Source organism: Cervus canadensis, chromosome 1 (assembly GCF_019320065.1).
Source record: "Cervus canadensis isolate Bull #8, Minnesota chromosome 1, ASM1932006v1, whole genome shotgun sequence".
Lineage (NCBI taxonomy): Eukaryota > Metazoa > Chordata > Mammalia > Artiodactyla > Cervidae > Cervus > Cervus canadensis.
In genome coordinates, this window is record NC_057386.1 from 117,963,022 (window position 1) to 117,989,296 (window position 26,275).

Genomic DNA, 26,275 nt, shown 5'->3' on the forward strand with positions numbered 1-26,275 from the left:
TTATACCGAGAAAAAGAAAAAGGATGACCTCCCTGGCGGTCCAGCGGTTAGGACTCTGTGCTTCTACTGCAGGAGTTGTGGGTTCCATCCCTGGTTTGGGAACTAAGACCCTGCAAGCCGTGGAGCATGGCCAAAATAAATAACTTTTAAAAAACGTTATTCCCATATAGCTTTCTGGTCTGCTGTTACCATGAGGTTTTGATATAGTAGTCTGTATATATACAAGACTATTTTAAGTTGCTGGTATCTTAATTTCAAATGCGTTTTCTGTGTCCTGCATTTGTACTCTCCCTCATGCTTGCTGGTTTTGAAATCCTATTTGTGTATGGATGATTTTCTACCTTTACTGTAGGTTTGCCTTTGCCAGTGAGCTTTTCCATTCATTATTTGCTATTTTCTAGTTTTGCCCTTTTCCAGCTAGAGATGTTCGTTTAGTATGTTACAAGGTTGGTTTGGTAGTGCTGAATTCTCTGAGCTTTTTCTGAATTGTCTGTAAAGCTTTCAATTTCTCCACCAAGTCTGAACGAGAACCTTTCTGGGTAGAGGATTCTTGGTTGTGGGCTTTCCCCCGTTTGATCCTGCAGTGGAAGCCCGGAGTCATTGCCACTGGACCCCTGGGGAAGTTTGCTGCCGTGTTTCTACTGGATTTACACCCAGGAGTGGACTTGCTGGTCTAAGAGGAGGAACCAGAACAACTAACGCAGGTGTAGGGTCCATTCCCCCAGCAGTGCATGAGAGTTCTCTTGGTTCCACGTCTTCCCCAACCATGGTGCTATCTTTCTCTCCCTTTTGCTGGTTGTGCAGTATGCTCATTGTGATTTTAATTTGCATTCCCCTGATATAACTAATGAGACCGGATATGTTCTCATCGTTAGATGGTGTAATTCTGAATATATTTGAGACAACTTTTAAAAAGGAAATGGCCTCCACCATCCTGGCCAGCTGAAACTCCAATACTTTGGCCACCATATGCAAAGAACTGATTCATTTGAAAAGATTGAAGGCGGGAGGAGAAGGGGATGACAGAGGAAGAGAAGGCTGGATGGCATCACCGACTCAATGGACATGAGTTTGAGTAAACTCTGGGAGTTGGTGATGGACAGGGAGGCCTGGCGTGCTGCAGCCCATGGGGTCGCAAAGAGCCTGACATGACTGAGCGACTGAACTGGACTGATGGGCCAGCAGGAGAATCCTAGGTGTGACAACGGAGGTGTCTTATTCTCTGGCTTCATGTGTCTGATGAGAGTCTTCTCTCTGCTGCGAGTGCTTGTTTTTTGCTCTGCTTCTAGCACCCTGAAGCAACGCTGCGAGTGCTTGTTTTTTGCTTTGCTTCTAGCACCTTGAAGCAACAAACTGGAGAAGAGAGGAAAGTTGCTTGTTCCTCGTCCAACAGGGTTCTTAATCTTTGTATAATAAATATGTAGGACACAACCACTAACAGCATTTATTGAGTACAAAGAAGGTGGAGTCAAGAGAATGAGAATTAAGTGGGTCTGTAGTCTCCTGAATGCAGACCAGAGGGCATGTATGTATATGTGCGTGTGTGTGTAGGGTGTGTGTGGTGTGGCGGGGAGTGTGTGTGTGATGGACATGGGACAAGAAGGCAGAGCGTTGATCTTGGATGGTAGTTCTGAGCTAAGTCTTTCCCGCTTCCCTGCATTTTCCTTTTGCACAAAGTAGTTCTAAATCCACTGCCTGTGCCCAAGGGAGGACACATGGTCTAGGAGAGGCCCAGACTCTTCCAGTGCAACTGTCCACTTGAGGAAAATCCTCACGTCAGATGAGAGTATAGACCAGCTCCAGGACAAGGAGTTGGCAAGACCTGCGGGGGTAGGTTTACCTTTGACCTTGGATTTCCATCCCTTCAATCAGACTTCCTATATGAAAACCAAAGAGACTTCCCTGGTGGTCCACTGGTTCAGAGTTCATCTTCCAATGCAGGAGGTGCGGGTTCCATCCCTGGTTGGAGAGCTAAGATCCCACATGCCTCGTAGCCAAAATCCAAGACATAGAAAAAATATTGTGACAAATTCAATAAAGCCTTTTTAAAAAGTCCACATCAAAAAAAAAAAGAAAAAGAAAACTTAAAAATAAAGAAAAAGAAAACCACAGACTTAAGGGGTTGAGTTGCGGAGCAACAGGTCATTTATAAGCATAATGGAGTTAAGGATCACACCAAGTCCAAAGAGACCATAATAATTAGAAACACTTTTAATTTCTAGCCGCTTGGTAACCCTCAAGCATCAGAGCCATTCAAGGATGTTAGCCTTTGAATGTTCTCAGCAAGAGTAGATGACCACACAACTCTTAAGGTAAATCAAAATTAGATGAAGGTTATTTATTGGTGTGACTTTTCCTGTCATGAGCTTCCTTTACACAGCAGTGGTGTAAATAGCATCAAACTGAATGAAAAGTTTGTTAGATGCAACCATAAATAATTATAATAAATATACATCAAGTAACTTTACAGCACACATTTTTTAGGGCCAAGGTTTGGATCTGTCTGGACCTCAATGTGTTCTCTGGGAGAAGCAGTCGTGTTAGCAGCAGATACCTTACTCACAGCTGTCATCTAGTCAAGAGATGGGCCAATAAAAGCTTCCTCTTGGGGAGGTAGCTGACAATTCAGAGTCCATTCAAGGGATGGGAAGGATGGGGGGGTGGGGGGACAAAGATTTAAAAATACAGGGAGGAAAAACCACTTTTAGTAAATCCAAAGGCTCTTTCATTATGCAGAAATGAAATAAAAGGATCCTTGTTGTCAGGACTATGTCCTGGCGAGACCCCCAGTCAAGGGGGCTATGGCCCCCAGGAGGCAGCAGCCGACCGTGTTCCTTCCAGTCAGGGAAACTGGTGGCAGGCACCTCCAGACATGACTGATCCTGCATCAAATGTAATTGATGCGACTGGAACAATTCATCCAGGTTTATCCTTTCCTTAGGTCAGGGAATCGTTTTTATAATGGTCCTTAATGCATTTCCTAAGAAGAACAGGGAGGCGGTGGATGCTAATGCCTTTAACTCTAAAATCCACACCTTTCCAACAGGCCAGGGCCACAGCCGAGAAAGGAAGAGCAAATCCTCTCTCTCACCAGCATTCACACTCCAAAGCCTTCTAGACAGCACTCACACAGAACTTCCAATATTCACAATATTTTACAATAAATACAGTGATGTGATTTTGCACGAACTGGCAAGGTCCAAAAATGACAGGGTCCAATAGGATGGCGTATGCTGCTCTCGAACAAAGTACCACTGGACAGAGACCTACTCGGGCACAGATGCACCGGGGCTGCAGGGAGCTGCGGCAGCTCAGCCCTGGCACACACTCACGTGGGGAAGGGAGGGGGTGCAGGGAGGGCCTGGCCAGAGGGGCGGAAGGACCCGGTGTCTCCATCTGGATTTGAAGGTCTTAGTCACTGAAGTAGACCCCGAATGGAGCAGAGCACCTCAGACAGCTCTTTTGAAAATGGGGTGTGGCCTTTCCGCTGCTCCTCACATCACAAACACCAGTGAGGAAGGGCCGTTTCTGAGGACAGAAGGGCTGGGGTGGGGGGGCCAGAGTCATGTGCTTTCATGTTCAGAGTCCCGGAAAAATGCCCCCACTTGAGCTCTGTTCCTTCAGCTCCCAGGCTCTTCTCAGCCCCTGAGCTGGGACGCACCTGGCCTGACTCTGGACTAAGGTCAGGAGGGATCCCTTCGGTCATCCGCTCCTAAGCGGCACTCAGCGGGAGCCTGTCAGACTGGGCCCAGGAGAGTCGGAGAGCAGAAGGGTTGTCTGGGTGGGAAGGGGAGGGCGAACCACGGTGGGCTTTTCCTCAGAAAAACCCAGACCATAGACAAGAGTCTACAGCCGGAAGATCAACACACAAAACTCCCTATGTGTGTCTCCCATGTTTGGGTCACTGGCCCAACCATTTCAAGTTGGAAGGAGGCCTGCAGGAGCCATGTCCGGCAGAAACGCCAGCTCGAGGCGGAAGGCAGGGCTGGCCACAGACTTGTCTGTGGAGACGCGAACAGGGCGCTCTGCGGGCTGAGAGCATCTCACTACCAGCTTCCTGCTGGGTGGTTCTGTGACGTAGTGTCAGAACCTGGTGGCCACGAAGGAAAATGTCCAGGAAGATCAAATGAGACACGAGCTGTCTGGGAACTAAACTATCCTACAAACATACCACAAACAGGTAGCAAAAGAACCAACCCATCACGAAACGTACAAATACATAAGGTTAAGTCTTCCAGGAGGCCCTGGAATGTGGACAAAAGTTCGGAAAAGCAAAATGTTGCCAACTCCTCACGCAGGGCCCTGGAGGGGTGTGCCCGCAGCAGCAGGCTTCCCAAGCCAGCAGAGCAGAGCCTCGGTGACAGCCTAACCTTGGCTCCCTCCCCTCAGCCACTCAGGGGGTCTTCGCGGTAGTGAATGGCACAACGTAGTTTCTCCAGCATGATTTCCAGTGAGGAGTACTGGGGAAGCTTGATCATGAACATGCATGTCTCTACTCGGATGTAGCGAGAATCTGGGGAACCTACAGGAGAGACCAGCATTAGAGCAAGGACCCCAGGGGGCCTGGCGGGCCCCTCCGCCTCCAGGTTTGCCTCTCTGGGCAGCTCTTAAGACAACCCCAAGGCCCAGTTATCAGGTGGAGGGGGAGGGTCTGGGAGGCTGGGGTGAGGCAGGAGGAGATTCTGGGGGAGGAAAGAGCAGCACAGGCCCCAGATGGCTGACCTGTGACAGGCAGGTCTGGCCAGCGAAGAGTTTTCTTTGGATTTTTAAAATTTAACATTTTTTGCTGCATTTAAAAGTCAAAAGATGACAACATATCTGGATTTTAAGCTTTGAAAATCTCAAAGGATATGTCAACTTTGGGCCTGTGCTGCCACTTGGCGAAAAGTCAGGTTTGGAAAGCACGTGACCCCCCCACCCCTGCACCTCTCATTTACATTTGGGGTGTGGTGTTCAGGGGTACCTGTCCATTGTCCTCCCTTCATGCAGCGCCTAGCAGCCCCAGCTCCAAACAGGGCCCGAGTGTCCCTGCTTGGAATGTGACAGGAGAGGCCAGTACCTGCTGTGCCATCTGGCGGGGCAATCTTCATGGGGTACGGGGGCACATGGGCCGTGTCAGGACCCCCGTCTTTGCAGGGGCAGGTGAATGGGATGCGCTCCTGGTTGCAGGCAAACTTGATGAACTTGCACAGCTCCTCCTGGGCAAACATCTCCAGTGCCCCCCAGAAGAACTCGATGTGCTGGTCGGTCTCCATCAGCCCCACCTGGTACATGGTGTGGGCCTGTGGAGAGAGGCCCCAGACGTGAGCAGGCCTGGGCCTCTGCTAACCCAGCCTCCCACCCAACCCCAGGGCGTGGTGATGACCGCAGGACACAAGGAGGTCACAACTACGACAAGGACTGCAAAGGCAGTGGTAACAAGAGCCTGCATGACTCTGGCCTACCCGTTAGGCTCGGCAGCAGGGGTTCTACCTATGTTACCCCACTGACCCCACTGGCTGGGTCCTGTCGCTGCTCCCGTTAGAGGTGAGGTCACTTGGGCAAGGTCTCCCAGCTGGCATGGGCGAAAGCAGGCCATGCTGAGCAGTGGAGGGGCTTCACCTCTGGTTGGTGGCTTAATTCACAGGCTCTGGAGGCAGGGGATCTGCCATTTCCTGGCTGGGTGACCCTGGGCAAGTGACCCCAGCTTCCGTTTACTCAGCAGTCAGAGAGGGATGAGCACGGCTCCTCTCTTCCATGAAGGGACAGAGCGCCAGGACACAGGAGTCCTGTACAGACGACAGGCTGCATGCGCCCGCCAGCCTGGCCTGGCCACAGACCTTCAGGAACTCGAGGTTGATGTACGGGAGGCCGCAGGTGCGCAGCTCCATCTCCAGCGGGCTGAGCGTGGTGAGCAGCTGCAGGGGGATTATGGCCCCGAGGCCTGCGCGCACGGCCGTCACACACTCCACGTTCTGCAGCTCGCGCAGCCGCAGGCTCCGGATGGCAGCCGCGTAGATGTCCTTGTTCTCCCACCTGGGGCGTGGGCGAGGGATGACCCTCAGGAGGCTGCTGGCAGCTCAGGGAATTCCTCTCCTGCTCTGGGTGTCACCCGCCCCAGAGCCGGTGTTTCTGAACACGGTCCTTCCACTGAAGATACTCCACCATCTTTCCCAGCACCCCCTGTCCTGCCTCCTGTCTCCCCCCAGGAAAGCCGCCTGTCCCCGTCCGAGGCCCTGCACTCACGCCACGGGGATGTGCCGGCCGCGGCTGCACAGCTCCACCTCCTCGCCGGTCATGGTCAGGTAGGTGAACCGGCAGCAGGGCTTGTTGGGCCCCTCGGGGCTCTCGGTGGCCAGGTGCTGGGAGGCGATCTCAGCACACAGGGCCTCCAACTCCGTCTCGTCGTTGATCTGGAGGGAGGGCATGGCAGAGCGGGGCTGACCACTGCCCTGCTGCCCAGCTCCCCAGTGATAGAACCTCATCCCCGTCTGGGGACAAACACTGGGTATTGTGGGGCGGGGCGACCCTGGCCACCATGAACAGGTAGGTGGCACTGGCCTGGGCCGTCAGCCATGCCCTCGGTTCAGGGTTGGGCACTGACCACGGCCTGGCTAACAAGACCAAATCACAGCCTCCCTCTTTCACTGGTGCGGGCACGGCGTAAGGAGGGTGAGCCTTGTACTGCTGGGGCGTCCTGAGACAAGTCATTGATGATGTTATTGGAGCACCTGGATTCAGCTCTGTCTGAATCTATATGTATACTTTCAGTTTTAAGGTCAAATCATTTTTTTAAAAAGTTGGGGTTTCCTGTCACTTGTCACCAGAGAACCCTGACTTAATCCCACCTGTGGAAGGTACATGGGCCACCCTCTCCCGTGCGGCACAGTGAAGTGCATGCAGGACCACCCGGAGGAGAACAGCCTGTGGCTCTGGGGCGGTGAAGGCTGCGGGCACCCCAAAGGAGGTTCGTTTGCCTCCCCCGCCAACCCTGGGGTGGTTCTGTCTCCCGGCACCCTCTGGGGCCTTGCCCATACCGTCTAGACGGAGGCCTTGGCTGGACTGTCTGCCTGGACACTGTCTTTTTTTTTTTGGACACCGTCTTATATCCCTTGCCTGCCTCAGGCCCTTGGCGCCATCCACGGCCCTGGGAGGGCCTCTCAGAGCAGCGCCTGGGAGGTGTCCTGCTTTGACCCTTAAAGCAATTCATTGTGGGCCACTTTCTGCTGAGAAGTCAGATGCCATCCCAGCCCCTGGCTTTGCGGCTCCCATGTACCAGCTGCCCTCAAGTGGCAGCTAAGGGGACTACAGACAGCCTGGCAGCGAGGACCTGCCCCGCGGAGCCTCAATCTGTGTGGGGGGTGGGGGGGTCAGCTGACACCTCCTCCAGCAGACACAGGGCAGGGGCACTGCTCCAGAGCCCACGGCCCCCCAGAAAAAAAAGCGCTTTTCACTTACACTCTCAAATTTCTTGACGTAATTGTAGGTGAGTACGTCTGCTTCCTGCAGGTCTTGGTCAGGGTCCAGGGGCTCGCCCACCAGCGTCTTCCAGAAGGAGGGCAGGAGGTCCAGGGGGAGGGGGACGTCTGCTCGGATGGCGATCCCCAGCAACTGGCCCAGGAAGTGCAGCAGCTGCTCCTCCCCGTAGGTGATGGGGCTGGGGGTCAGGATGTACTTGCCCTAGAAGCCGAGGCAGAGGCGAGGATGGACCACAGGGGCTTGCGGAAGGCGCAGAGCTGAGCCCCCACCCCTCAGGGAGCTGCCCGTGGGGCTCAGGCCCCACGTCTCACCTTGTTCTTGTTGACGGCGGAGCTGGGGCACAGCAGGAGGAGGGAAAGCGAGGAGCTCTGCAGCTCTCTGCACACCTGCCACAGGAAGTGGCGGAAGGAGCCGCCTGCGGGCGGAAGGGAGCCTCTCAGACCCCCTGCCCACAGGCCCTGTCCCCACCGGCACCCTGACCCCACCGGGACATCAGCCACTCCGCCCCCCTGCACCGGGGCTTCAGGGAGTGGGAAGAACCCGCCCGAGGGCTGAGGGACCTGGGTTCAAACCTGAGGGGCCACTAACTGGCTGGCGGCTCCCAGGAAACTGCATCACTGCTGAGGCCAGCCTCCACCCCTCCACCTAGCGATAGGGGCCATCACTACACCCACCTCCCAGGCTAGTTCTGGGGAGTCCACGAGATCAAAGGCAGATCCTTCGTGGGTCAACTGTCACGGCTGCAAGCTGACACGTATCAGTCAGGACTTGGGGGACCTGTGTCCACCCTCTGCGCTGGGCCAAGAGCAGGGCCCCCGGCTTCCTCAGCACGGCTTCCCACCAAGCCCAGGGCTTGGCGTGTTTAGTGAGAACACAGATACATGGACGGACACACAGATACAGTGCGATGGGCAATGGGCAGTGATCAGCTCCTCTCCTGCTGCCATTTCACACGTGCCCCTGGGCGTCACAAAACTCCTGTCTGTGGCTGGTCTCCTCTACCCTCCCCTGGGCAGCCGTCAGTGCCCTCGGTCTGGACGTTCTGAGCAGAGCTGTGTGTGCGGAGGACTTGCTTGGGGACAGATGTCAAGGCCTGGCCCTCATAGCTTCCACGGAGAAGCAGGAGACTCCTGCCTGCTGAAGCCGCCAAGGGCTGGGACAGAATCGGACAGGCCTGGGTTTGAACCCCAGTGAGCCAGCTGACTTTGGGGAAGCCCCAGTTTCCCCATCTTTAAAGCAGGGCGGTGCTGGTGTCAGGAGTAGTATAAGCTGTTGAGCCTGGGCCTGGCTTGTTCTCTCAGTGAAAAGAGCTGTCCTCAGAGAGCCTCCGAGTAAGGTGTACCCAGGGGAGGCCACGGCGCTGGCCAGAGGGAAGGCTGCTGCAGGAGTGTGTGCCATGATCAGGGCGGGCATGGGAGATGGTGCCGCTGAACAGCTTTCCTGCCTAGGGTGCCCAGTGAATTAACTTTATTCTCCCACCCAGTGTGGGAGGCATTTTCGGAATGTCGAGCTTAAATGAGGACCATGAGGGAGCACTTTCTGAGTCGCTGTCCCTCATCCCTGCAGTGTGAAATGGCAGAAGGTGCCATTTTGATCAAGGGTTTCCCAGACCCATCTCTTATGGGGCACATACAAGCTTTTAGCCCGACCAACCCCTCAGCCAAGGGCTCTTCCTGGAAAATAAGTCCAATCCACACTGAGGGCGTCTCTCCTGGGTCCACTCTGCCAGAGACACACCCCTAAAACTGATCAGAAACCGGGTCCCTGAGCCTGCATGGCTCACGGCTGAAGTCCCAGACCAGCAGGGGCACCACTCTCCAGAGGACAGGGGCAAGTCCAGGGGGGCTGGGTTTGGAGAACCTGGGACCACTGGTCACTCGGGGGCAGTCCTGGCTTCTGTGTAGAACAGGGTAATGAGTATGTGGCTTCCCTCTTGCTAGTGGGGAAGATATTGGCTGTTTAACAGTAACCCCAGGAATTTCACACTCTACACATGGCCTCCAACCTGAACTGGCTCAGGACTCCACTTACTGGTGCCATGGACCTCCTCCCCCGTGAAGCGGATGTTGAAGGCATAGGTAGGGTCACCGCCACTCGCCAGTTTGACGCAGAGCTGGGAGGAGGGCACTGAAGCCAGCTGCCTGGCTGCCTGGCAGAAGTAGGAGTTCTCAGAGGCTCTGATCTCCCCTGGAACGAGAAAGAGGAGGTGCTGAAACCTCCCAGCGGCCACCTCCCGCCTCCTGCCTCCCAGGACAGGAAAGCCTCCTGGCCAGGCCCTGCCTACTGCTCCCATGTCCCCCACCCCCTGGAGCAGCCCCTGCCTCCCCTCGACTCCTGGAACATCTTCAGTCGTCACGTCTCCGTCATGGGGGGGTTCCTCTCAAGGAGCCCATGGCCCTGTTCTCCACGTGGTCAGCCCCTCCCATCCTGTCACGTGTCTCGGGGATACACCCAGGCTCCTCTCACTCCCCGCCTCATGCCCCTCCTGACATCTCTCTGGTCATGTGCTGTAAGGGAGACTCCTGGCTACCTCCCCAACATCCAGCCTCCCCTCTGCTTTGGTGCCTGAGCCCGGAATTTGGCAGGTCCATGGCCAAAGCAAAGCCCACCTCTCCCACCACCCCTGCACTGAGGCGCGGCCTGTGCTGCTGACACCCCTCCTCCTACCCCGAGAACAGTGAGCTCTGGACAGACTAGACAGGGAGCCACGGGCTGGGATTCAGAGCAGGGCGGCAGGAGCACCCCCACCCACGAGGGACTGTCAAAGCAGCTCCCACATTCTCTTCTAGAGGCTTCTTTCACGTGTAAGAAATCAACTAGCCAGGTGCCACTGCCCGCATCTTCTGGTCTGCGTGGTTCATCTCACCTCCCACGATCTCCAGCGGGTCCAGAGTGATCTCTGGGGCCGCGTGGTCGGCCGTCCTCTGCACCGTGGCGTTCAGCACCCGATTCATGACGGTCACCTTCGTGTCATAAAAGATCAGCCCTGGAGGGAGGAAGGTGGGAGAGGCTGGGACGGGGTGGGTGGCTTCCCCCACCCCAGTCACCCCGAGGCTGTCCCCTGTGCATCGTGCAGTCTCTTCCTGGGGGGTGAGGTGGGGGGACAATCTGTTGGACAATCAAAGGCCGGGCACTGACCTTTGGCCTCCTTGAGCAGGGCGGCGATGCTGTGACTGTACATGGGTGTCTGGCGCAGCTCCACCAGCGGCAGGAAGAAGGTCTCGAGCGTGGTGTTGAGGGACTGCAGCAGGGCGAAGCGCAGGCGCAGGCTCTCGATGGGCACGTCTGCGGGGCATAGTGGGCAGGGGCGGTCAGGCGGGGGCTCGGTCTGGTGAGCCTCGACTCTCCGTCTGTCTGTGAATCCCTTGGGGGGGCCTGGTCACCAGGAGGGGCCAGAGGCTGCTGGTGAGGGAGTGAGGGCCAGGCGGAAGCAAAGGGTGAGGCCTGGGTTCTCAAGGAACCCATGGGTCCCCTCGGCCAACTCTGGGGCTGTGCCAGGGCTGCATGCTATACTGTTTTTAACTTTTAATTTTCAAATAATTATAGGCTTAAAGGAAGTGGCAAAAAAAAAAATGTGGAGTCCTATGTACCTTTCACCTAGCTCCCCTCAGTGTGACATCACACATCAAAACCGGAAACTGATGCGGGCACACTGACTTGTCCTTGTCCGCCCTCCCATGCGTCCCCTCCCTGACAGTGAGACTGACGTTGGGACAGCTTCTTGCTCGTGTTCACTGTCGCAGCACCCGCAAGAGAGCGAGGGCTCGGACGTGTGGCTGATGCGAGTGAGCAGGCTGAGGGGCCTGAGGAGCACATGGGCACCAAAAGCCCCAAAGCCAGGCCGGGGCCTGCTGTGTTGTGACAGGGCGCCCTCTCCAGGGGTGGATTTCTGGAGAGTGTCCGTTTTTGTGTGTGTATTATTTTTCTGTGCATTCCTGGTTTTGATAAAAAATGCCATTGTCCTGTCATTAAGGATCGTGCCTCCAACACAGGCTACCAGATGGCCTCTTACCCCCAACACCAGGCTGGCATCCAAGGTGGCCTCTAGGCAGCGGGGGCCTGGGTGTGATGGCGGGGGTCTTGTCTCCCAGCCACCACACTCCTGGGTCTGCTGCTTGGTGTGGTTGCGAGGAGCACATAATAAGTCCTCACAAACTTTAATTTGGCCACAATCACAGCCTCCTGTCTTTCTCTCCCTCCTTCCTTACCCACTTGGTTCACAGCAAGTGTTTCTAAGGATTTGTTTAATGGGTGTGTAAAGGGCTTTGAATCCATCTGCACACCCCCTGTGCCATCGTGGATGAGGTCCCCACAGGGCAGCCCAGGGGGTGGTCCCTGAGAGGCATCCCCCTGGGCCCACATACTCAGGAGACAGGCCACTCTGGGGTCAGCGGCGTCTGCGGGGTCCAGATACACCTCGTGGGGATGCAGACGCGCGGGCGTGATGGCCAGGTGGCGGCACAGCCGGTTGATGTACTGCACGAGTGCCACGTCCATCTCCAGGGTCCACTTCCTGGAGGCCTTGTGCGCGTGCCGGACGTCGATGCAGGCACACCTGGGGGCAGGGAGAGGCAAGGTGGGGCGGCGGCCCCTGGGGGACGCTGGGTTCCTGCGCTCCTGTTTATGACAGCCTTGCCTTCCAGGTGTTTTTGGTGCTCAGCCAAGTGCTGACGGTAGACGGAGGGACTGCTCCTCCTGAGCAGAAAGCGCTCTTCAGAAGCAGGAGGCAGGGGGCGGGGTGGGGGGAGGGCAATATGCACCCCCATGTGCCTCCCTCATGTCCATGGACTACACGGTCTGAGGGTTAAAGACATAAGTGAAGTCCTTGGGTGGAATCTCGGCTACAAAGCACACCTACTTCCTGGGCCTCAGCTTCTACATCTGTAAAATGGAGCTGGTGATGGCGTGACCTCGTGCCCTCAGGGGGGCTGAGTGAGAGGACGCCCACAATGCACACGGCACGGTGCCCGGCACCTCCCGAGGGCAGTGCCAGTCACAGGTGTCCTTTTCCCTGTGACCCCACCCCAGGTCCACTTACACAGCTCCTCGAACAGGCAGGCAAAGGTGTGTGTGAGGGCTGCCTCGCTACAGCCACATCAGTTGTAAATTACCGTTTCTAAAACCAACCAGAGAACTTGGCCCTGCCACCATGAGCCAAGGCGCATCTGGGCATCGACTCTGAGCCTTCAATGAAGGTACAAAGTGCTGGTGCTATGCAGTAAAGAATTTCTCAACTGTTTGGAAAACAGGGCTTTAGAAAAGCATGCTTCTGGCAGCCATTCCTTCTCTGAGGTCCAGCGCCTCTTTCTGTGGGTCAGGGTGTGTAGGCCTGTGTGGCGGAGCCAGAGGCAGAGGAAGGGGAGATTTCTTCCGGTTTGCATACATCTTGCCTGTTTGAGGTTCTCTTACAGAAAGGGGAAACCATATTTAGTTTGACCCTGGAGCCTTGGCGACTAGTGACCCTGCTGTGTTCCCACCTGGGAGGGAGAGAGAGACGAGAGAGGAAGTGTGACGCCAGACAAAAAAAGACTCTTTGGAATAAGTCATCCCTGTAAGGGACTGACCTGTCCCCTCCCACCAGTTCATATGTTGGAGCCCTAACCCCTGCAGTGTGACTGTACTGAGACAGAGCCATTAACGAGGAGATGAAGTTAAACGAGGCCACAGGGTAGCCCTAATCTGACAGGACTGTGATCCTCACGAGAGGGACAGACCCCAGGGGTGCAGGCGCAGAGGCAAGGCCACGTGAGCACACAGAGTGCGGTGGCCGTCCACAAGCCAAGGAGAGCCCTCCGGAGAAACTAACCCTGCAGACACCTTGATCTTGGACTTCCGGCCTCCAGACTGCGAGATACTGGGTTTCTGTTGTTTAGAGCACTGTTTCAAATGGGTGAGAAAACCCACTTTAGCAAAATTAGAAAATAACTCAATAAGCATTAAAAACAGGCCAGACGGAATGGCTTCCCAGGATGTCGACTCTTGGGAAGTGTCTAGTGGCTGAGGACAAGTTTTCACAAGGAACTGACCGGGCTGACAGCCTCTTACCTCTCAAAGTGAAGATCGTAGCCGCAGGATAAAATCGCTCTCCAGACGCTGCGGATGTCTTGCTTGGCTCGGTCGATCACAAACTTGTGAAATCCTTCTAAGGTCAGGTACTTCTCCTCTGGGACTGACAAAAGAGTGTTCACAGAGTTAGGAATATGGTGAGAAGCGGGGGCCCCACAAGATGCTCTCATTGCACCCTCTATTTCAGGACCCCAGTCATCTAACTCCTCTGTCTCCTGCTGTCACTCCAGGGTCTATTAGCAGACTGTCCCCACCCGCTGCTCAAGGACATGCATAACCCCTCAACCTGACAGGTGGTCACCAAGGGGTGGGGCGCTTCCTCTCCAGTCCCATCTTCCTGTATCTCAAACATTCCTGGCTAAGCAATTTTTGTGACAATAACAGCTTTCTCCAATTCTGCTTGGACCTTTAGGAAGATGAGGCTCTAATGCCCAGTTAAGTACCCTCTGGGAAAAAATTTCTGAGCAGATTGCCAATCTTTACTTTCGGTCATGATCATTGGTTCTCTTGGGGATATGGTGTTTCTGGAGCTAATAATCTGACCTCCATAAGTTTAGGTCAGCAGAGATGGAGGCCTGGGCGTAGTAACTGGAGTCGGCCAAGGATGTGGTCTGTGTCGTGAGCAGGGCTGCCCTGCCTAAGCTAAAACGCGAGGGAGCCAGGCAGGAAGGGAACGGTATGGAGACTGGTTCCCAGGCTGGGCCGCCCCTGTCCAGGGTGGCAGCAGCCCCAAGCCTGTATCAGGCCCCAAGTGCTTTACCTTCTTGTTTCTTGGTGGGTGACTTTTCGGGGTCCTTTTCATCTGGCTTGCTCTTTTCAGGTGACTTGGGCTTCACGGTGGGCTTCTTCTCACTCAAGGCAGTCCTGCTGTAGACCAAAGCACTGGAGTCGGGATTCCTCATGCCCACACCCTCTCCTGGCGAGGGGGAATGCAGAGCCTCACCAGGCAATGGCTCCTCCTCCCCCAGCTACGGCTGATGGTTCAGGGGAGGCTGGGGTCAAGACCAGCTCTGTTCTAATCAAGACAAGCTTCTTGAGCAAATTATGGGGACAAACGGACACTTTAAAATGCGGACAATCTTGAGGTGACGCTTTCCAAATGTTCTTTCTGCATACTTCAGAGCTGCACTGTCCAAGATGGAGTCACTAGCCACATGCAACTACTGAAGTTTAAATTGATTACAATGACAAGTCCAGTTCCTTGGTGGCGCCTGCACAAGTGAAGTGCTCAGAAGCCATACGTGGCTAGGGGCTACTGTGCTGAATTGAATAGCACAGATAAACCACGTTTCCATAGTCACAGAAAGCTCCATGGGACAGTACTGATTCAAAAGCACCATTTGTGTATAAGTAATTAAGGGACACTCTTTTCTCTTGATGATTTAAAGGATTCCTCTAGAGACTCCTGCTTGGTAAAACTTTACTATCTGAATTTTAACTTGGGAGCCATAAACTTGTATCTAAAGAAGATTCTATCAGGTAAGTGTACAGACCCACACATGGAATGTTATGCAGCGACCTTAAGAAGAAACGGGGTGGGGTTCTTTCTGTGTTGATATGGAATCATCTCCAAGATCAGGAATGAACAGCAAGAACAAGGTACAGGCTTTCCGTACAGTTGCTGACATCGGGGTATGCTTACACTTGCTTGCGTATGCCTATACTCACTTGTGTATACCCAGGAGGGTTTTGGGAGGCTAAGTATGGGGCACTGCAGCCTTAATGAGGGGACCGAGGATGGAGAGGAAGAGGAGTGGCTTTGATACTTTGGAATATTGCACTATTTAAAGTGTAACAAAAAAATACACATGCACAAATAAAACCTTTTGCATTTGAATGTTACAAGCAGTGGCTATCTGGGGGTACATCAGTATTTTCCAGTATGCACAGGAGCACTTTTCAGTCTTTCTACAATAACCATGCGCTATATGTGTCGGTAAAAGAATTCAGGCTTTTTAAAGAATTCTGTACATTTTAGACATTTAATTAATTCAGACTGGTCTGCTTTCCAGCCCGCATGGTTCAGATTTTACTATCCTTGTGCATCAAAAGAAACGTTCTCTTCTAATTGACGAGGCTGAGGGCAGAAAGGCCCCCGGCAGTAGAGCAGAGTCGGAATGTCTGGCCTCCCTGAGGTGCCCACAGCCTCCCAGGAAGCCTGCTGGCAGGCGGCCCGCACCCTCCCACCGGCCTGTCTCCTGTGCTCCTCGGCCGCCCACCTGACACTGTTGAGCACGGCCTTGTCCTTGGTGGGCGGCTTGCTGATGGGCCGCTTGGTGCTCACCACCTTCCCAGGGTGCTGCTCCTTCCCCGCCTTGCTGTACTTGCTCTTGTCGAACTTGGGCTTCGGCACACCGTACTTCCTCAGGATCTGCGGCGACCCAAGAGGGAGGGCCTCAGGCTGAGCCCAGGGCACGCCTGAGGCCCAGCACAGGAGTGGAGGGGACGGGGTGGCTACCTGGGTGAGCTGGTCCTCCAGCACCTTTTTGGGGGGCCGGACATTGGTGAAGAAGAGGTGGAGGAGGTTGCCCGGCGTCTGGGAGTTGATCTGCTCTTTGCTAAGATAAATGTCCGACACTTTGATGGGCTTTGCTGGCGTCAGGCTCAGCATCTGCTCCGAGTGGGCACAGCTCTTAAATATCTCCGTCAGCACCTCTCTGGCCCCGGGCACCAGCTTTTCACCTGTCACAGGGAGAGAGGGCAAACGATTCTGCTGTGAACACGCTACGTCAGGACAAGCCCTGCAGCATCTGATTTATTTTTCACCAACAATTTATTTGGGAAGTGGGTACTGGGAGGTTAGTGGTGATGAGGAGCTGTCCACCAAGACCTGCTGTCCCCTTTCTGTGAGCACACCTCAGTGACACATCCAGCCTTCTCTGCCATGAGGCGTGGCCCTGGGACATGGGCCCCTCCTGGACCAACCTGCTCTCCTCGGTGCCTGTGCCCGCTGCTGGCTGTGTGTGTGTCCGCCCCCCGGATGGCGGACCTCAGGGCTTACGCTGGACTCTTACATGTGTTAAGAAGTAAAACTTCCACTGGGTCTGAGTCACTGTACTCTGGGGTCTCTTCATTATGGAGGTTGAACCTCCCTTAACTTCAAGAATGTGTCTATAACAGACAGACCCCAGGGAGCGAGAGGATGTAGAGGCTGCAGGAATTTTCAGTGTAAACTAGTCAATACAGTTGTTCAACAGTTACTGTTACAGGACACATTTCAAACCTGGCACAACCAGCAGGTGGGAAAGAAAGTTCTCTCAGATACAGGAGGGACTTCCCTGGTAGTCCAGTGGTTCGGACTCTGAGCTTCCAATGCAGGGGGCCTGGGTTCGATCCCCGGTCAGCAAACTAGATCCCACATGCTCCAAGAGTTTGCATATCAAAACTACAGATCTTGCCTGCTGAAACTAAGACCTGGTGCAGCCAAATAAATAACTTAAAAAAAAAGAGAAAATTCTCTCAGAAACAAGAAAGCTGTCCAGGAGTATGAGAAAAAAAGACTGAGGTTTTTAATCCCCAAACTTATTTTTTTGGTCCTCCTGAAGATGCTCTTACCTTTCCTAAGGGGCTAGTCAGGATCCACCCACACATTCGTCATGGCCAAGGGCCTCCCCCCCATCTGGGGGTGGGACTGACCGTTCTCCTCATCCCCTCTCTTTGGGGTGTGGTCTGAGCCACACCCAGTTCAGGGGGATGGGGCTTCGAGAACCAGAGCACAGAGGCTCCCTGGGCATCTGGGCTGCGGGTGAGGAGATGGGTGTATGGGAGGCACGACCGAGACCTAAGAGGCGACTCAGTACAACTACAACTCAAAGAAACGCAAGCGAAACGGGTGTGGCTGTGATGCGGCAAGTTTGTTTTCAAAAGACTGAGTACCTTATGTGGAAGGCTTGACTATCATGCAATCGGGAGCTAAAAGTAAATTTAGATTAAAGCATGAAAAGACTGGTATAGCATTAATTGTGGCAGAAAAAGACCCAGGGTTCCCACAGATCTTACACTAGCCAAGCCAATGTGACAGATGAGAGCTGAGGGGGCAAAGTACCACCAATAAGGGCACAGGGCCGAAGCCAGGGCCAGGAGAGAGAAGCAGACCCTTGGGAGCAAGATTCAGACAAACTCAGAGACCAAGATACATATTTTAATGCAATATTTAAAAAAAATAAAAATTAATATAAAAAACCCATGATGAGCAAAATATTTAAAGTTCTGTGCTGAGCCATATTAAAGCCTGATGCAAAAGGAAAATTCTTTAATACTGATCCTGTTTGTATTTAAAATTTTAATGGTTTACTCACCATGGGTATTTTACATTAATTTTGACTTCCGTAAGTACTGTATTAAAATACTACTTCTGAGTTTTTTCACAGCCCCATTGAATTCTGTGGCCTCACTTACCTCATTCTGGTCCCAGCCTTGGAGCAGTATTTCAAAATTTCATGACTAGAGGATAATAATTTGGAACAGCAACAAAAACCCATACCCAATATTACATTTCTGTCCTCAGCAAACATAAAACAAATTCAACCACTCTATTGTGAAATTTCAATAATGTTAAAACAGTTGGAAAAAAGAACATAAATTTAAAAATTTGAGAGAGCCTGATACAAAATAAAGACAACCACACAATGAACTACAGTTACAAAAAGAAAGGGGAAAAACTGATGTTGCTTCTGATGCAAAGCTGGCGGGGTGGGGGTGAGTTCTCAGCCTCAGGACCTGCTAGACCCAGCTCTGTGGGTCCTGGGTAAACAACAGAAATGGGGAAGCCAGACAGAGACCCCCCCCCCACCCCCCGCCAACATACGAGCCAACAAATGACAAAGTGGGACTCTGTAGAAAAGAAATTGGGACAGTTTCTTTCTCAATAATTCATTTTAAAGGATGAGACGTCAGCTGTCCTCAAGCATACAACTAAATGATTACCAGCACATTCTAGCTCCATAGGACAGAACACAAGAAGTACACCTGAACTCAAACAAGGGGAAGCCCGACTAGACAAAAAGGAAAAAACAAGTTGAATGCAAGCCCACATTCGAAGCTGATGCAGGCTGTGGCACAGTCGTTCCTGGTGGTCTCTTGGCTGGCTGAACCCTGAGGGAAAAAAGTCTATTCGTTTAAAAAAACAAAATCTGTAACCCACCTTTAATCGACTTATCATTGAAATAATCTTCTAACCCTGGGCTCCCCTGCGTATCGAATAGACTCTGATTCACTACAGACACCGTGAGGATCTCTTCCGTTGACATTTCCATCAACTCGTCCTCACCATCCAAGCTTGACAAACCTATCAAGTCATTGTTGTTAAATAAACTTGCTCGAATTTTCTCAATTTTGGCTCGGGACCTTATCTGTGTGAACAAGAGAAAGAGTCAGGATTTAAGTGGAGAAACCAGTCATTCAGCTGTATGACCTCTCTTTCCCTCCTGTCTTTCCCGAAGCCCTCTGCTTGTCTTCAGCGTTCTGAGCGCCACCTGACCAGGGCGAGCTGGCCTTCCTGATGGAGTCTCTCTCAGGTGCCAACAGCGCTTACTTGCGGAAGAATAACACAACTAGACACTCCTGCTGCTAAACCCTGGCCAGGTCTGTGGCTTTACCTGAATGCCCAGGTGGTTAAAGGCCATGCTTGGTCCAGGCTCTGAGAAAATCCCCAGGGAGAAGATGGACTGATGAGAGGTGACTCTGGGAGAAAGCCAACCCCTGAATCCTTGAGCTTTCCTGTCAGAGCCAATGGGGTGGGGAGCGAGGGGGTACAGGTTCTCTTCCCAGGGTCTTCCTCACCATATCCAGTAAGGGGGAGGACGGTTTTCACTTTGCACCCGACTCCTGTTACAGAGGGTGCAAGATTTCTACACAAGGAGGCCCACAAGACAGATGGCACCATGAAGTGGAAAAGGAACCTGGCAGCACGCGCAGCACCTGAAACTTGGAGTCACCTGGAACAGAACAGCAAGTCTGTTCTCACATGCTTGGTGGGGCTCCCTGCTCCTGATGGCAATGATTAAAACAACCAAAGGCCACTCAAAAAGATGCTACTGGGGCCTGAAAGGGAAAGCACTCGATAAAGCCCACCCCTCAGGAAAGCTGAGCCCCTGGAGCCCCTCGGCCTCCCTCCCTCCCACACCCAGCAATGAACTGTGCTTCCTTCCTGACATCAGACTTGCATCACACTCAGAGATGTGACTTCAGACACAGATAACCAACGTGATAAATCATTGCTGTTGCTAACAGCTGCCTCAGGCAGCCCCATAAGTGCTCCAACTTCACCGATTAGTCCCTAGGAAACAATAATGGAAGGCGTAAAGAGGCTGGGGGCGTTCTAACTGCTCGTGATTTAAGTGGTGGCCAAGGCATGAAGTGCTGACCTCCACGACCGCGAAGCCTTTGATGGGGCGCGCTGCGAGGGGCTGGTTGTCCAGGGACGTGACTGTGTACATGGAGCCCATGTCTGACACTGAGGCTGTTTCTGCGTTGTCCAATGGCTCGCCCAGGCTCCCGAGGCTGCCCAGGCTGCCGGTGCTACACAGGGAAATGTCCAGGCTCTCCTGGCTGGACACCACATGGGGCTCCAACAAGCCTGCAGGGATGGGCAGCTCCAGGCCTGCAGGCAACGGATCCACGGAGAGGTCACTGACTGTCTGTGAGATGCCTTGGGAGCTGCAGATGGAAGCCTGGCTGGTGGACGCGGATGCGCTGACGCTCATGGCAGGGGTCAGGCTGCTTGACGTGCTGACCTCCAAGCTGTCCGTGCTGGGGAAGCCGAGGGTCTTTTCTGGCTCAGCTTTCCCATCACCCCCCTCAGCCTTATCTTTTGGCTTCTTGGGGTCTTCGTCCTGCAGGGGGATGTAGATCTCGTCCTTGAAGACCCCGCCGTGGGCATTGCAGGCCTTGCGGATGGCACCCCTGACGATGCCCTCGTCCAGGTGGGTGGGGATCCCGGAGATCACCAGCAAGCGGCTGTGGGCGGTGGGGCCCACCAGGGCCTGGCAGGCGTCAGCGATGGCGTCGCTTGTCACGCCCAGCCCCTGCGGGTCCTTCCTGGTGAGGTGCCGGAGGATGATGAGCAAGGTCAGAGCACGATGGAACCACAGCATGTCCTCGGGCTTGCTGCCCCCGATGCTTAGCACGGTGGGGTCCGAGTCCACAGAGCGTGAGGACTGGCGCTTCCCGGAGGAGGAGGCCTTTTCCCGCTTCATCTTGACTTTCTTCCTCTTGGACAGGAGGCTGGGGCTCTGCGGCGTCTGTCCTGGGGAGGACGATGAGGAGGACGACGAGTCACTGAGGTTCGGGGCAGTCGCTGAGGTCACCCCGCTGGCAGTGACGCTCATGTTGGTGGGCAGGGTCACCTCGGCCACCGCCAGGCAGCCCTCCATGAGTGCGTGGAAGTACGTCGAGAACCGGCCCTGGTCAACAGCCGCCGCGGCCCCCGAGCCTCCGCATGCGCTGCCCGAGACCCAGCTCTGCGTCTCCTCATCATACAGCTTGTGGAGCTCCGACTGCAGGGCCATCAGCATGGCCAGGCAGGGGTTCAGCTGGAGGGCGATGGACGAGGACAGGCCGGCCGGGTGCTTCCTCTGCTCCAGGCTGTGCACCGTGCGCAGGAGCTCTGCCAGGAGGTGGAAAACCAGCTCCTTCACGCAGGCTGCCATGTCTGTGGTCCAGAGGAAGTTGCCTGAGGCAAATGAAAGCAGTCACAACTTAAAATAATCACCTATACAGAGCCTACCATGTGCCCGGCACTGCTCTGACGGAGTAGACCCTCACAGCAACCACATGAAACAAACATACGTCTCTCATCCTCATTTCACAGATGAAGAAACAGAGGCTCCAAGAGCCAAAGGACTCACACGCTGCTACACAGCCACACGATCTCACAGGGCAGACCGACACACAGGCCCTAACCCCTGCGCCACGTGACTGGCTACATGGAGTCAGTTCCTACAGCTCTGACCTTCCAAATCAGTATTTTATTTCTCATAAAGTTATTAAGTAGGTCGGTGACAAATCACTTTCCTCTCATATCATCTGTCTGAATCCCTGAGGGCATATGAGTTTGCAACATGGTTTTCCCTCTGACACTATATTATGAAAAAATACAGAAAAGTCAAACAGCTGATACAGTAAATATTTAGATGCTCACTACCTACATTCTACCATTAACCTTCTGCTGTGTTTGCTTTATTGCACATCTACCCATCCCTCTATTCATCCATAGGCTCGTCCTAGATTTTGATTATTTCAAAATGAATTGCAGATATCAGTATGTTTTATCCCTAACCACTTAAGCAGACACATCATTAAAGTTCAATATTTAGAAAAATTTTGAGGTCAATTTATATTTTGAGGCTAATTTCACAACTCTTTTAAGTTTACCATTCCATGAGTTTTGCCTAAATGCAATCTCTCTTTAACCTTTCAGGAGCTGTTACCATGTTCGCAAGTGAAAGGTGGCATGGAAGTGAACACCGTCATAGAATCAAAGTTACAATGATGGTATATGTTTGTGTGTTAAAGCAAAGTAGGATCAAATTAATCTTGTTTTCCTAGTTGGATGCCACCTTTCAAAATAATGACAGTACCCTGCAGATCATGGATGTGGAAGTCTAACTTCCACTCAGTTCTCCGGCCCCACTTGACAGCAACTTGCAAGCGCTATCGCTCCCCCAGGCCACTGTGGCTGCCCCCAAGTAGCTGCCCCGGCCGATCCCAGGGAAGGTGGGCCTCACCAAGCAGCTCCACCACTTGTAGGAGGACGGATGTCGGGATGGTGTCAGGCTCATCTTCAGCTCTCCCTTCGCCATCCTCTGATTTCCAGGACAGCAGCTGCTCGGCGAAGGCCATCGCCAGGGGGAACTCGAGGGGCAGGGAGTGTAACACCAGCACGGCTCCGGGTGGGGGAGATACCCCTAGAAGAAGCACCCGGAAGGAAAGCTTGTGATTCGTAGCACCTGATCAAAACTAGCTTGCGAGAAAGACCTGCCAGGTGTGAACAGAGAAACAGGGCCTGTCCACTCCTGCACTGGGGGTGAGGAGAAACCTCACTCCCCACCTGCCAGACAGAGTCCGCTGCGGGCAGAGAGGCAGTGGAGGATGACTTCCACGGAGTCCACTCTCTGGGGTGAGAATGGGACAGAGCGGACAGGGAAGGATAAACATCCCCTGGTCAGTCAGGTACCACCCAGCCCGAGGTGGAGACAGGAAGTCAGGCTTTAAGAGATGCTTCGCTGGAATGGTCCTGGCTTGGTAAAGAAACAACCAGCTCCTTGATGTGGCTGCAATCCCACGGGAGCATCAGCTTATCTTAGGCTGACAGAGCAGACCAGGAAGGAGGTCCCCAGACTTCAGGCACTACCAGCACTTTGATTCTTTCTTACTGCCTTGCATCACTGCTATGATCTAAGTCTGACTGAAGTGCCTACGATGAGAGAGAAAGGCTCTGAGGCCGGAACCCCATCATACCCTGAACTGCACCCCCACCCTCTCTGCAAGCATTGGTCACACGTAAGCTGAGGGGGACTCCTCTGGCAGTCTGGTGGTTAAGACTGTGCTCCCAGTGCAGCGGGCTGGTCAGCGAACTAAGATCCTACATGCTGCACAGTGTGGCCTAAAAAACATTAAAACCAACAAACAAATAAAAACCCATAAGCTGGGCTACCGAGGGTCTCTGGCCAGATCAGGAGGAACCACACTGACGGCTCTGTACTTTGGGGTGAATGTTTATTTAGGGAGTGAGAGTAGGACAGAGATCCTCTATGTTTACACACAATTTCAAAAACAATGTGGGCAAAACACAATGAAAAAAATAGACCCTAAAAAAAAGAGATCATAAAGTTGTTTAGCATTGACTAAATCTCTTAAGAAATGTTCTTTCACTTTATTCCCTAAAGATGCAATGTCCCCAGGACTGGGGCTGTGCAGAAGCCAAGGCCCAATTTTGGCTGAAAGTTCACAGACATCTTTATGACTGTCTCCAGCAAGCACCTGTCTGTCTTTTTCTGTCCAACCTGCCAAGGACATGCAGTCGAAGTCTGAGAGTAGGTTTTCCTTCCTCTGTGTGCTGACTCAGAAACAGAGTCAGCTGGCCCTGGTATATAAAGTAGACAGCCAGCGACAGTGTCAGGATTTACAGAGGAGGAGCCCTCAGCTCAGTCCAAATCTACAAAGACTTAACAAAGGATGCCAGGGAGACGTGGGCCTCCCAGCCTGGCCACTAGCCTTTGTTTATCACTTACGTGGGGAGCGGACGATCAATGAGGCCCGTGCCCAAGGAAGCCACAGTATACCTGAGAGAACTCAGTTTTAATGAGAACTCGAGGAAGGGCAGCCAGGATGGTTATAGCTAAGTGATGGGACTGCTCTGTTCAGGTTGTTCTAAACAGCATGTACCCAGCACACACTTGTGAAAGGAGACGAAATTCCCCCTGTCATCCAGGCAGCATCTGCCAGGCCTTCCCTGGGCAGGAAAGGGACAACTGTTCATTTACTGTCTCTGAAGTACACTGCCCCAAGCAGTCCTATTCCTCACCCATGGGGAACGGGAACACAGCAAGGTAGAAAATCCTTTCGATTTTCACAAAGAAGGAAAGCAGAGCATGACTTCAAAGCTGTTCTTATTACCGTGAGCTAATTCACAGACTTACCCAGTTTGATGTGGACTTTGTCTGTGGAGAGGATCACAGAAGGGTACTGGTTGGTCGTGGGAGGTGGCGTGAGCCCTGTGTTGGCTGGAGATGCATCCCGCGGGTAACAGACGGCCTCGATGAGGTTCAGCTGACCATTTCGCTTCACTTTGTGGCCCAGCCCGTACACCAGCACCCGTGCCCATGGGGCCTTGTACAGAGAGGAACTGAAGAGGAGGTATGAAATTGAGCAGAGTTCCCCCAGATCAACAGACGCTTTGTTGGGAGAAGGGGGGTGAGAACTGGGCACACATGTCATCCCCCCCACGTTTTAGAAGGTCATTCTTCATACAGACTAATTTCTAAAACATGGAAATTAGGGAAGAACTGTAAATAATTTTCAAATACAGTATGCATTAAAGAATAAAAGCAATGTTTTCTTTTTCTGGTAAGTTTCACCAGAATCTGCCTGACTTTTTCTCTCCCTGTCACTATCTGCTGGAGTCAGGTAACTTACTCTTTGCGGAATCCAGACTGACTTTCTTTGCAAGATACGACAACGAAAGCTGCCCCGGGGAAATTGACGTCCATGTTGACTTTGGACTCGGAAATCGGAAACTCTTCGGAGGGGAACTGCTCTGGTGCTGTCTGCAGAGACATTGAACAGGGAAAACCATGGATTCAACACAAGAGGGCATTTCATCTTCCCAGCTCCCAGGCAGGGGAGAGTCAATACATGATACCCGCACTTTAACAAGATCAGGAGGACAAAAGAGTCCTCTGGGATGAAGGACACATGGATCTGACAAGGGAGGGGAGCTGCAGAGAAAAGGCGGCTAGTGAGGTGGGGCTTGGGGAAGTGAGTGTCATTTTTTAAAAATTATCTATTTTTTGCTGTGCTGGGTCTTTAGTGCCAAGGGGGCTTTTCTCTAGCTGTGGAGAGCAGGGACTACTCTCTAGCTGCGGTGTGCGGGCTTCTCCCTGTGGTGGCTCCCCTTGCTGCCGAGCACAGGCTCTAGGGCAGTCGGGCTTCAGTAGTTGTGGCTCCCAGGGTCTAAAGCACAGGCCCAGTAATTGTGGTGCACGAGCTTGGCTGCTCCATGGCACACGAAACCTTTCCGGATCAGGAATCAGACCCACGTCTCCTGCATTGGTAGGCAGATTCTTTACCAATGAGCCACCAGGGAAGCACCAAGAAAGTGTCATTTTTAGCCAGCCAGTAAGATTTCCAATTAGAACCTGTAATCCCAGTTCAGGGGCGTCAGAGCTTTGGACTTTCACCTGCAGGAAAGAGCAGATCTGTTTGGTCAGCTCCAGAAGGCTCTCCTCGCCCTGGTGCAGGGTCCGCGTGATGGCCACGTTGAGCCACTCTCGCACCGTCTGGGAGCTGCCCTGGTAGAAGAGGTCTGTGGCTGAGCAGTTCTGGGAATGGACACAGTGCTGCAGGGACTGCGCCAGGAGGATGGAGCTGGAGCTGATAGTGCCGTCTGGGGACGGGAAAGGAAACACAGGTGATGAGGATCACAGCAGCCCAGGGCTGTGAGATCTTAAGTAGCATAGAGGCGTGACCCAATCTGGAAAACTGGGATGAGTTAGCTTGGCCTTAGGTCTTGGATAATAGATGTTACCAATCAGATCCTCCAGGGTGGGATTCAGGAATTCAGTGGTCTTTAAATGTTTGCTTTCTTAAGCTACAAAACTGTTTCCTAAAATAAAAATTTGAGTGGAGGCCCAGGTCTATCAAGCATGTAAAAGAGGATTCAGGGGTTCCCACAGCCTGACCTACTGGCTGCCCAGGTCCACCCTTAGGAACCACCAGAGTAGCTGAGAGTGGGTTTTATAACCCAAGTTAGTCATTGTGACAAAGCTTCTTCCACAAGCACTTGGAAGTTTTTCAGGTCTGTTTCAGAGCCTCTAAGTTCTTGGGGGTGGGCCAGTGGACCCCACATGCTAAAGCTGGCCTGTGGAGATGTCATTCACAAGGGCACTTGCTGGGACCCCAGGGCTGTGAGATGTCCTCTAGGCTTAGAATGCCATCTGCCCTCTCACTCCTGCTCCCATCGCAGTTGCTAAGAGGTCAAGGGGAACAGGCTGGAGGCCAACGTGCCAAAGGAAGACAGGAGGGGCCTTCT

The 26,275-nt window shown here is 53.2% G+C and overlaps 1 protein-coding gene across 5 annotated transcripts in view; it reads right to left on the reverse strand.

Annotated features, from left to right (window-relative positions):
* Positions 1 to 2,193: 2,193 nt before the first annotated feature.
* The window catches only part of HECTD4 (HECT domain E3 ubiquitin protein ligase 4), a 166,455-nt gene continuing 142,373 nt past the window's right edge, over positions 2,194 to 26,275 (reverse strand). For 4 of the 5 annotated variants that reach the window (XM_043439418.1, XM_043439427.1, XM_043439408.1 and 1 more), the window contains exons 57-76: positions 25,425 to 25,630; positions 24,661 to 24,791; positions 24,165 to 24,370; positions 22,251 to 22,430; positions 19,890 to 21,196; positions 18,668 to 18,875; positions 15,983 to 16,206; positions 15,744 to 15,895; positions 14,285 to 14,391; positions 13,504 to 13,627; positions 11,823 to 12,013; positions 10,597 to 10,743; positions 10,325 to 10,444; positions 9,490 to 9,645; positions 7,770 to 7,873; positions 7,438 to 7,659; positions 6,226 to 6,392; positions 5,820 to 6,015; positions 5,060 to 5,282; positions 2,194 to 4,522 (exon numbers count right to left, since the gene is read on the reverse strand). In XM_043439418.1, coding sequence (XP_043295353.1) covers positions 4,386 to 4,522; positions 5,060 to 5,282; positions 5,820 to 6,015; positions 6,226 to 6,392; positions 7,438 to 7,659; positions 7,770 to 7,873; positions 9,490 to 9,645; positions 10,325 to 10,444; positions 10,597 to 10,743; positions 11,823 to 12,013; positions 13,504 to 13,627; positions 14,285 to 14,391; positions 15,744 to 15,895; positions 15,983 to 16,206; positions 18,668 to 18,875; positions 19,890 to 21,196; positions 22,251 to 22,430; positions 24,165 to 24,370; positions 24,661 to 24,791; positions 25,425 to 25,630 — 4,508 coding nt within the window. In that variant the 3' untranslated portion in view covers positions 2,194 to 4,385. The remainder of the gene's footprint in view (positions 4,523 to 5,059; positions 5,283 to 5,819; positions 6,016 to 6,225; positions 6,393 to 7,437; positions 7,660 to 7,769; positions 7,874 to 9,489; positions 9,646 to 10,324; positions 10,445 to 10,596; positions 10,744 to 11,822; positions 12,014 to 13,503; positions 13,628 to 14,284; positions 14,392 to 15,743; positions 15,896 to 15,982; positions 16,207 to 18,667; positions 18,876 to 19,889; positions 21,197 to 22,250; positions 22,431 to 24,164; positions 24,371 to 24,660; positions 24,792 to 25,424; positions 25,631 to 26,275) is intronic. The other variant, XM_043439398.1, reaches the window with a different exon arrangement.